Here is a 12310-nt window from a genome sequence, read left to right on the forward strand (position 1 = left end):
CCTGCCCAAGACCATCAACTGTATGGGCCCCCGACCCCACTGCTCTAAACTATGATGATGGGTAGGCCTCGTACTCTGCTGTCCAAAACCACACTCACATCATATGTTCACACATTAAGCGCCACTCAGCCCACACAGGCACACCAGATACCAGGAGATGAAAACATGCACACTGTCTGTCAAATGTTTAGCTGGGGATTTATGCAATGAAGAGGAAGTGGTTTCCAACTCAGTGAGTTTGGAACTTTTGGAGTACCAGCTGGTTTCCTTGAGGGGGCACTAGGGGGTCCACAGTTAGAAGAATAGTTTAATTTTATGATCATTTATTTCATTAAATCTGATCTATAAAAGAGAATACATGATAGAGTTTTCTGTGTAAGAGCAAACATTTCTCTTTAAGCACACTACCAAGAAGTCAGCTAGATGAGAGGATATACAATCAATATTATTTATATATTTATTATATAAACCTTATCCATTTTCATATTTCTGTATTTCATTAAACAACATGAACATGAATATATTATAATACTAAAAAATAGAAATGTTTAGGAAAGCTATCCTAATGATTAGGGTATTATTTTAATTAATCATCATTAATTATGTCATATAATCCATCTCAGTAGGGATTTCTGGTTAGTGGATGAGTATTTAATTCATGATGTTCATAGGTGGTTACTTGATATTGTTATAAAGAAAAATATATGGTGTCAAAGTGTATATTTATTTTTAAAATGTTGTTTAACAACAGCGTTCAACAATCATCATTTAGAAATAGAAGGATGCCATTTTTAAGTATAATAAGATGAGAAGATAATATTTAAAGACTGACAGTAATAAGAGAAAAACATGAGATCATATTAGAAATATACACATGACAATCTCTCTTGAAAACCTGCAGTAGTTCCACAGCATCTTAACATGCTTTGTATTTGCATGGGGAAATATGATTATTTATCTAGTGCACATAATAATAAAATGAATTAAGCCTTCCTATATTTAGCTGAAAAGAGAAAAGTTCAGGAAGTTGTCCAACTTAATAGTGGCCTTGTTGATCGCTGCCTGTTCTGCATGTGTGTTAATCACCTTCCCCAGGATATATCCACGACTGCCGCTCGCCCGTCCAGCTCGCATTAATTTAATCGCTGCTCAGCTAATTCATTGATTAATTGGTTCATTAGTGATGCCTGGCAACATCCATTTCTGCCATGACAGTCTGATGTTTCAATAGAGAAGAAAAACAGGCTGGCAACAGCCCAGTTTTTCCACAGTCCCACTGTGCATAATGTCCAACCACTGTCAACAGTTAGCCGCACAATTGTGTCACTGTATAACTGCCTGGTTTTGTGCCACAGGATGTGAAATGAATATGAAGGTGAACTGTGCACATTCCCCGTTCTTGTCTGGTTGAGTAATGTCACTTGGGTTTCAGCGGTGGGTGACATCATTCTTCGGAAAAGAAAAACTTCAAAAGCAGGAGGGACTGTTGGAGCTGCACTACCGAGATGAGGTACACGCTGTTATGAGAAGACAGACTACTGCTGCAGATTTATTCCACAAGTCAAGGTCATGTTGTTCTGACATGATGAGCAGCTTCCAACTCTGGGAAGAGCTGTCGACTGCTAACTAACATTATTATTAGTAATAGGATCGGATAGGACCCTGCTGCACCCTGCAACAAGGAGCCTGATGTTAGAGTGAGCACAACAGTATACAGTATGGATGGAAGTGCTGATGTGACATCAGTGGCCAAATGACATGACCATAAAGTAGCGAAGACATACATGACCTCTGACCTTTCTACTCCAAGACATAGACCCAGATTTATAATTGGCATTTTGTCACAGTTGCTGTTACCAAGCAGAGGTCGTAATGCACTTTAACTAATAATGAGTAAGACCACAGGGGTGGAGATTTTAGCATTAAAGTGCGTCAGCAACATGCTTCCCTCACACCCCCTATCCACAAACACACACGCACACACACACTCCCACTATTCTGCACCATATGCCCATGACAAGTGCATAAAAATCGTTCCCAAGCGATAGCACAGGCCAACCCATAAAAACTTAATGCACCTAATTTCCCAGTAATCAAACTTTTATCGACTGCAATGGCTTTTAAACTAACAAATTTTAATTATCGCTTAATTTTAACAGCAATATTAACGCGATCCCTCATTCTGTGAGTGTTCATTCTCCATGAAATATTGAGTAGGGTAAACAGCGAGGCGCTGTCCGCTGGCTCCTGTTCAAACAAGCAGCCAGCAAACACAAAGGTGAGCTAGGGGTCGCTGAGGCCTTGCCAGTACCACACCGGGACAACGTGAGCTGCACAGACCTCTGGGAAATGAAGCTTCATGAGTGCAAGTGTACGAAAACTGGTCCGCTGATGTTGCACTAAGATTACTACATGGCATTGATCTCTGGTGTGTGTTTGTCAGCAGTTATAATGGGAGCCTGCTTCGGCAAATAGACACCGGTTTATTTTATGTTCTCTGTTTGATTTGATATAGATGAGTTTTTTTTAATGGATAAAAACATGGAAAAAACATATTTTCTTTCTTTTTCCAGGATTTAAGGATATTTAAACACCACACAGTGAGTCCAAATATCCTTGGCTACTTTCAAGTTAATATTGTCCTGCTGCCTTGCCTGTGCTTCTCTGTGCTGCTAATCACATCCCTGCTTACTGTACCAGCAGCTCGGGATGTTATTGACTGCTGCCCTTGGGTGGCTGAAAACTAGGCCTTACCACCCAACACCAAGACAGAAAGACAAAGTGCTGACACAGGCAGATAAGAGGAGGAAGAAAGAGAAAGATTAAAGAGCAGATTCATTATCAATAATTAAGGGAAAGGATTTATTCTAATGAATTAGGGGTTGTCTTTATCTACTCTTTATCTCCCTATCACGCAGCTAACTCACTCTCTCTCTCTCTCCCTCACACATACACACACACACACATGAACAAACGATCAGCACACACACACACACACACACACTGGCCCGTGGTTTTTGTGTGACTTGACCCCTGCCTGCTCTGTGTGGTCCATATTGCCACCATGCTGGCTCCAGGCAGGGCTCTTCCGCCCTCGCTCCTCCCGTCCAGCCTGGACGGTCCCGGCTCTCGGTGCCGGGGCAATATGGCTGCGCTGCACGGCATGCTGGGACGCGGCGGCAAGCCCAGAGCCCAGTGCTGCAAAGCCAGATGCCCGCTCAGCCAAGCTCTGACCCTGGCACAGCAACTTGAATGCAGGAACGTACAGTATATATATATTTTTATATAAATGCTATCATGTGAACATAGTCAAATAAACAGAGGGCATTATGTAAACCAGGGTAAAACTGAAATACTGACTTATAGATGTATTAGGCTAATTATTTTAAAGTCAATATTATTGTATTATTTTCTGTAGAAAGTATGAATTCATTAATCTTGCTACAAATAAAAATCAAGAGGAAATATTGAATATAATTAAAAATACAAACATTTAAAGACCCATATAAAGAGATGAATGATGGACACACATTTGCAATCAGCTGCTGAAATCCCAAATCACTATCTGCAGTCAAAAATTACTCTCCACTGCAGTCATGTAATAACAGATGCTCTGAATATCCCTGTCTTCATTTTGTGAGTCATCACACCTGCGCTGCATGCATCATGCTAGCTATTTCTGGATCTGTGTTCGTGCCTTTTCACCTGGTTTTCTGTTTTCCTTCCATTAGAGGCATTTTAGCGCCGGCTTATTGGGCTCAAAGATACAGTAACAGCAACCCGCGCCGAGCCTCCGACCGACCTATAACCAAACCTGTGAGCAGACTTCAGTAATTAGACACGTCCAAAACACTGAAAACATTCTACTCCGGATGCTTGTATCACGCTTTTTATTTTTAACCCACTTAAACAAATACATCTTTTTTTCTCTCTCTCTCAGTTGTCAGCACTCCTGTTTCAAGAGTGATGAGTGTATTAGTTCGAGGAGTTTATTATTACAAGCGTGAAAATGGCAGGCGTTTAAACAATTACCTATGAAAACAGGTATGTGAGACAGGTCAGTTGTCTTTCGGCGCCCTGTTTTTAAAGAACTAATTACGAGCAATTGAGGCAAGGTCGGCGCTGTCAGTCACGCTCTCTCAAGCCACTCCCTTGTTATTAAAGTGTTGGTTTAGGTGCCTGCGCAGACACACACTGAGATGCGCACCAAGGTTAAAATGGCAAATTACAAGAGAGATGAAGTATTGGAATAAGAAGTCAAACTATGTGGTGAATTATGTGAAATATGTTTTGATGAGAAGAGAACAAGGTCTACAACAACCTTGACATGAGTATATTCTCACAGACATTTGTACACATGTACATAACTTCATAAAAGAAGTCAGCTCGATCCATTGCTACAGAAGAAATAATATATAACTACATATTCACATATTAATTATTACTGACTTGTTTTACTCCATGTTCCATGTACAGCTCTGGCTAACGCTAGACATTCAATATTAATGGTTGTATCCTCTCTTTTGTTTTACTATCAGGATCGCTCTGTTGTTCTTTTGTGAATGAGCAGCAACACTCAATCAAACTCAATAAAACAACTTTTAAAGATTCTGGAGTCTTTACAATCATTTTTCCCACTAGGCTGGCTCAAACCCTGCATGGATTAACTGAATAAGGGAGATTACATATTCAGATGAAACTACACAGTGAAACAGGGCTAATTCAACTCTGTATGATATAACAAGAGGGTGATAGCAGATTCTTATAAGGATTCTTTGCTGTAATGCACAATGTTACAATAAAAAACTATTAAAATTGTTCAATGCTATTACAGTCTTGAAAGCATACAACAAACAGATCCAGGACTGTGTATACCTATGAGGACATATGGTCCTCATAAGGATACATGTGTGAGAGAGTACACACATACAGGCAAACAAGAGGACAAAAAGACCTCATCTCTGCTGAGTGCCTGCAGTGAGGAGTGGTGGTGTGACTGAGACGAAGACCCAGTTGTGTCACTTTATTACAGTTCAGCTCTCCCTTTCTTTCTCTCTCTCTCTCTTTCTCACCCAGAACCTGTCAGATAGTTGGAGTCTGTCATCTCCCCTCCGATTCCTCTTCCGCCCCTTCCCCACAGGGGTTAGAACGATATATGGGGCTAATATTAGCCTTTCATTTTTAAGTCGCGTCTGACCAGTGTTGGCCGTCACTAGCCACTCCACTCATTAGCTGGAACTGGAAAAAGCGGTGTTATTCCTCACATGAAAATAATTCCATTTAAAGTAAGTGTACGCATCGATGGTGTTCTTCCTGTGTTTGTGTGGGTTTTGTCAGGATATCTCAGCTTCCTTTAACCGTAAAACATGTGTGGTAAACTGAAAGTAGACGGCGTATGACAACAAAATTTGCAGGTTTGTGAGCAAAAGGAAGTGCTGCATTTGGCTTTGATCACAGTGTGTGCTGCCTGTCTGGAAGGTTTTTTTTGCACAGCCATAACAATTTTTTTCTTTGATTTCATATATTCATGCATTATACTTCCTTGCCACTTCCTTTCCTTGACCAAGATAAAGGCCTCGGTTAGGCTCCATTGTGATGAGTCTTCTCATTGTCTTAAAATACTGACAGGAAAGGTCTAACGGGGACAGAGTTCTCCTTAGGAGATAAATAAAGTCTAGGCTGATGAACTAAAATAGTTAGTAGAAGCAAAAGCAGGAATTGTCAGCATTTTCTTTATGTGCGTGTTGGTGGGACTAGATCCTCCTCACAGATACCCACCCAAAATAACTTGGCGTTTGAGGCCCCAGACGGATTTGGCTAAGTGGAGCTTGGCGTTACCTACGGCTAGTCAGGTCTCTTCCTCCTCCTGCTCCTCCTCCTCTTCTCTTCCTTTGACTAACAGATCTCCCCAGTGTTCTAAAAATACCAGGTGAACAGGGCCGTAGAGATGGTGATGAAACTGCCTCTCTGACACTGTCCCACTGCAATCCATCTCTCCACCGCCTGCCAGCCAGCATATGTTTGCAATTGGCTCCCCCCAACAACCCCCCATCGCCTCTCAACCCACCCCCCTCACCGGTCCCCAGTTGCCGGTTCAGATCCTTCCCTCCCCTCCCCTACTTTACACACGCACACACACATTTCCCCATCCTTTCCCCTCTCCCTGTCTCTCTCCCTCAGCAACCGTCCTAGTCTCCAGCTCTGGGCTTTCAAAACCGGTGCAGTTATCAATCACCGAGCCGGCACTGTCACATTGGACCAAACCACTCATACACACACACAAACGTACACACTTTCTTTCTTTTCTTTTCTTTCCTTTCTTTCTTCCATCTTTCCTCTCTTGTTATCTCTCTGTCATCCCACCACTCTCGCTCCTCCTTCTCCTCCTTTTTACACCTCCTCTGTCCTCCGTCCTCTGCCTCCTCTCTTACATTTGCCCAAATTTGTTCCACTTAATAAGCCCTCCCCAATGACCTTGTGCTAATTAAGCTGCACTGTGTTGGAAATATGATGGTTAATTAATGATGAGATAAATTCTGTCTGCAGGACTGTCAGAAAAATGATGACACCGTGTTTTACAGGTTTAAATAGAACAAACCTTGTGGCCGTCCTCCCTCCAAGTGCGCACGCAAGGTGTGTGTGTGTGTGTGTGTGTGTGTGCGTGTGTCCATGCATGTGCGTGTCTCTATAGGCACGTGTTTAAATGTGTATGAATGTGCGCAATGAAAAAAATGAGAGAAAACGAGTATTCTGGAATCTACAGTTTGTGTGTGTGTGTATGTGTATAAACATAACTATACGCATGTGTACATGGGTGTGTTTTAACGTGCACAGAGTGATCATACAGTACTTCTATGCACGTGTGATGTAATGATGCTGTGTGGATGAGAAGAGCGAGTGGAGTTGTTTTTGGCAAAAACACACACTGAGCTAAACACTATCAAGTAACACACAGATCTTATAGCTCCATCCATGCCCAGAACCCTGTGTGTGTGTGTGTGTGTGTGTGTGTGTGTGTGTGTGTGTGTGTGTGTGTGTGTGTGTGTGTGTGTGTGTGTGTGTGTGTGTCCTCTGTGACCTTGGCTGTATTGCTACCTCTTGACACAAAAGCCAAGAGCACATTTGGGAGATAGAATGTGACAAAAACAGAGATGGGAATTTTAGATAAATAAGTGCATTCGCTGTTTGTTCTACCAGGTGCCTACATTACCCATAATGCAACTAACTTGATTGACTTGACTGTATAAGGCTTCCGGTGTGTTCTGCGAGTGGTGGCTAAATCAGCCTCAATCTGCAGGAATGTGTATTTGTATGTTTATACACATACACTCACACACAAGCAGAGATGAGGAGCAGACTACAAAAGGTCTGGTAACCTCACTTCTTTTTAACTCCACACCCCCATTTTTTTTTCTTCAGCCCAAACTCACATGCAGCTCTCTCCGGGGCCACAAACTTATGCAGTATAACTTTTTTTCCACATATGCAGCAGTACTCCCAACACCTGTAAACAAACTATTCTGTGTAAAATCAATGGAGTTCTCCTATAAGTAGTAACCTTTTCTCAATCTATCTTAAAGACACAGTGAAATATAGAATGTATTTTCCCTAGCCCTAACCTTAACCCTTACACTAAGTTCTAATCATGTGTCCATGTGCGAATGTGTTATCTCATGTTATATGCCAAATATGTCCCATCTTGAACTTGACTAGAGTCAACCCACTCATCTGGTGCAATTGCAGTTAACCATTACCTCATGGGTCATACTAGCCTGCCAGACAATTGGTCAGAGATGAGTGTTTACACACAGTGATAAATACTTTGGGCTTGGGGTCATTAAATTCTCCCCTGTCCTCCATCTCCTGATCTCACAGTGTGGGTGAGAGAGGTGTGGGTGTAAGCCTAGAGTCCTCTACAACACTGTGTCTCACTACAGCTTTGCGTTCCTCCATTTCTGCTAAGCTACGCCTACTTTTGATCGATCAAACCAAATCCCTCTTGTATTACACCACCCACATATTCATCACTCAAACATGTCACATTATAGAACATAGAGAGAGAGAGTAAAACTTCCATTTCACTATGACTATAACAATGCTCCTTTTCAGTTTTTTTCTTCTCTTTAGAGTAGTTTTCAACTTTTAATAATGTTGTTAGGTCTCATTTGGAATTCATTAAAAGTGTCTGCTTTGTAAAAGAGGACGATAACATTCTCCCACTCATATTTAAAGAAGCCTAAAGCCAACATAATGGTTTCTGCTCCTGCGTTTTCTTTACCTTTTGCTTTATTTTTGCTCTTTCTTCCAAAAGAGTAGCAAAGATGCCGTTCATGACTGAAATGTCACAAGTTCAAATCCCTGTGTTGGTCGGCGGCAAACAGCAGAGGCCTGTGGTGCTGGGGGTTGTCACTGATATCAATGTATGTAACTGTGAGCACTGTATGAAGCAGAGTGTTGCTAAAGGAATGCTATGGAGCTCTGTCAGCTCTCCTTGGATAAGCAAAGGTTACAATAACAAACACGTGGATGAAACGGAGACTTGAAGCAGTTAAGGATATGAGGATTTGTTTCCATCTAATCCAGATGAACAGCTGACAGTAGGAATTTAGTTGATCACGTCTGAGAGATGGAGAGGCATCTGCTCGGGCTGCTTACTTCCATATCTGAAGCCACTTGTCATATCTAATACCGCACGTTGTCAAAAGTATCAATTTGGTTTGCGGAGTAATGAAAAAGCGGGTCTGTTTCTATTTTAGCGGCTCGCTTGACAGATTGAGAGGTGTTTAACGTCTCGTTTTGACTTGTCAGGGTAGAGGGAGGGAGGGTGGTGGTGGTTGGGGGGGGTGGGGGGGGGGGGGCGCTTCACAACTTCATCTCCTCATCTTTCTTTTTTCACAACACACACACAACACACGCACAAAACACACACACACACACACTGACAGCAGGGCTCTGCTTCTGATAGACAGGGCCAAGCTGGAGACATTACACATACTCGGAAACACACACTCGCGTGCACAGACAAAAAATAAAAAATAAAAAAATGGTAAAAGAAACATCATTCATCCTTAATTCCACAGGAGAGAGCAGAAAGTAAGATGAGGGAAGGAGCCAGATAAAGTTTGACAGAAAAAAGAGATGTGAGCAAGAGACTGAGACAGACAGAATGAGTGAAAGCCATTTAACTCATTAGGGAAAGGGAGGATCTCAAGTTATATTTAACTTGAAATTTAACAAGGGAGGGGGGCAGTTTTTGCTTAAAAGCTTGCAAACCTTCATAAGGGTTGTAGTAGTCATCCTTCAATATCTAGAATGAATTGCTTGCTGTAGTGTATCTCTCACTTTAGTCTCCTCAGAACTAAAACACTTGACAGCAGCAAGGATGGAGACTCTTACCTGAGTCTAATTGTAACTTCTTTTCGTGTAAAAGTGCTAAAACTAATGTTCACAAGCTTTTCTGAACAAAAGTCTGAAACAAACCCAAACTTGTATAACTCCTACAACTAAAACACAACCTTAAAACCAGATTATAATATGTAGCAGTGAATGCAGTTGTTTAATTTACCTTTCTTTTCGTTGTCCAACTCCATGTTTTCCCAGCAGGTGGGTGCTGAGGTGTTTCTTCATCACAAAGGCCCATCTACAAAACACACACACACACACACACACACACAAATAAAGGACACAGGTTAACTACATGCCAAAATGTAGGAATGGAAAATCAAGCACTGGTAGACAACATCTGCAATTAAGCACACTGAGATGAATTAATTTCTTCCTACATTAAGGTTGAACTGGATTTAAACATATTTTTCTGTTTTTCATTGTTTCCAACACTGAGGTTTAAACTTAAAAGATGTTATGCCTTTCGGTTTTTGGTTACTCCTCTTTTTGTCCCCATCCCCCTTCCCCTGAAAGATGTGTTTCACTTCAAGAATATGTTGGACTGTCTGTTAGCTTTTCCTCTGTTTTCTCCCCAACTGTCACTTTTGAACAATTGCATGAAAGCACGAACACATCCTTCTTTTTCGCTGTCCAAGACTGTTTCCTGGAAAAACCCCTTGCGACACTGAGTTTTCGGAACCGCAATAATAAGCTGTCATAAACAGGTTTTTTTGGGCGGAATACTACTGTTTTGTTATCTGATGACAGACCAGCAAAACAGACAAGAATTTCTATGAAAATGTTGCACCACAAGAGGAGTATTAGTTGCGGCAAGTCTGCAAATAGTTAACAAAGTTAGGGTTAGGGTTAGAGTTAGTTTGTTTGTTTTTGAAGCACCTTTTGGTCCGAGGCAAAGACTGCCACATGTTGTACATCAACGTGCCACAAAAATTACTGATGAACATGTATCTGCAGTTCATGAAGGAGTACATACACACAGTCTTAAACACTGGGGTACCGTAGCTCAACAGCGACCGCAATGTCCTGACTTTGTCGAGGGCCCTGAGTTTACCGTGTCTCCTAAACAGCATATGAAAACATAATATACGGATGACAGGACTAACTACTCAGACATCCAAGCTGCTTCACCAGTGTTTTCATCCCCTGGCCTTTTCATTTAGCACCCATCACTTCCCATTATTGTGCAACTGAGAGACAATGACCACATCTGAGAGCCGAGGATGGAGCTACATGAAAGAGGCCGAGGGAGTTGAACCGACAGTCATGTGGTTGGCACTGTCACTGCACACACTCAGGTCCCCTCCCTCGTGTGGCGCTCCCTCCCCATTTTTCTCTTCTTGGAGGTTTTCACTTTTCCTTCTTCCAAGTAGATCATTATTCTATTTTCTCTCCGGCGGAGCCCCGTCTGTGCCTTTTTCTGAAGCTTTTCCTGCCAACTTTAGGAGTCAGTCTATCATAAAGCAAAAGCATAATTATTTCACCATTTATGTCGCCATGTCAGCTATTGCCCTTCTCTACACCCCCCCCCCCATCAAAAGTCTGGACGCACACACACACACACACTCATACACATGGCTGAGTCCTCCATCCCATCATGGCCCCAGAGTCCCATCCGTCATGGAGGCCCCTGAGGCCGACGCTAACTAACACCACCACCATATAAATATTCAAACATGTTCCACTGTTTTGCCTCGTTATCATCACTCTACATTTTCTCAATCCTCTCTAACTCAATCCATCCACCCGTCCAGAATGTTGCCTTGGAGTTAAACTGGGAGCGAGCGTATGACTAAATCTTGTACACTCCAATCAGTGAGAATGGCAAGATCAAAATGCAGAGTTTCTTTGACCCACTAGAAGTGTCTCTGACTGACGGCATCATCTATAAATAAACAAACAGCATAATTAAGACATTTCTGAGAGGATGGGGGGTTGGGGGTAAAATAATTAATCAATACATTTGAGAGGAAAGCAGGGCCTTGGAACACTTCACGCGTGCTTGTTTAAGACGTCGTGTTTAGACGCGAGGAAAAAAAAGAGCTTGCAAACATTTCTGTTAATTATGTATTACAGCTGTCCTTCATAAACCTAATTACAGAGTGCTGAAAGGCAACAGGGGCAATTTGCATATGCGCATGAAAGACAAGACATATGCAAAATATGATTTTAATTAGCATTCTTTGATAGCGAGGGGTACAAATCAAACTGGCATGTTGTGAGATTCTCATCTCTGCCGTTTTCTACCGGATAATCTCAGGGTGGCACGAGTGCAAGATGGGTAATGCACTACGGAGGCACCTGGCACAGGCTGCACACATACACTCATGCACATAAACGGGTGTTAATATCCACAGAAGTGCACAATAACAACATGCACAACCTCAAATAGCCAAACACACATAGAAAAAATACAAATATCTACTATGCACACAAATGCTGTCATAATTAGTTATTTGCCATGTGATTATGTAATAGACATTATTATTACTATTCATGATAATGTTGAGATAAAATGCAGGCAGCATACAGTACACACACGTACTGATGCAAATACAGACAAATTGCAATCCTTACTTGCAAAAGCAGACATCCACAAGTACCCTATTTCTCATGCATACACACACACACACACACACACACACACACACACACACACACACACACACACACACACACACACACACACACACACACACACACACACACACACACACACACACACACTCACACAACAAGATCCCATATCTAAATGTTAAAGGGGCAAATCCATTTGTTTAAGGCAGTGTGTAATCAGCCCCCTGCCCTTGGTGTGTGTGCATCCTCTGCCATCCAGGTCAAGGCCTCAGCTTGTCGTCCTGCTGCCTTGGGCTGCATCATCAGCCCAAACCATCAGCCTTGATGGTTA

At 42.1% G+C, this 12310-nt stretch overlaps 1 protein-coding gene across 1 annotated transcript in view; it reads right to left on the minus strand.

The window, feature by feature from the left end:
* znf407 (zinc finger protein 407) overlaps window positions 1-12310 on the minus strand; it is a 152077-nt gene that overhangs the window by 78978 nt on the left and 60789 nt on the right. Inside the window, exon 5 of the mRNA XM_062421727.1 lies at window positions 9566-9640. Coding sequence (XP_062277711.1) covers window positions 9566-9640 — 75 coding nt within the window. The remainder of the gene's footprint in view (window positions 1-9565; window positions 9641-12310) is intronic.

Source organism: Scomber scombrus, chromosome 7 (assembly GCF_963691925.1).
Source record: "Scomber scombrus chromosome 7, fScoSco1.1, whole genome shotgun sequence".
In the NCBI taxonomy this organism is placed as follows: domain Eukaryota; kingdom Metazoa; phylum Chordata; class Actinopteri; order Scombriformes; family Scombridae; genus Scomber; species Scomber scombrus.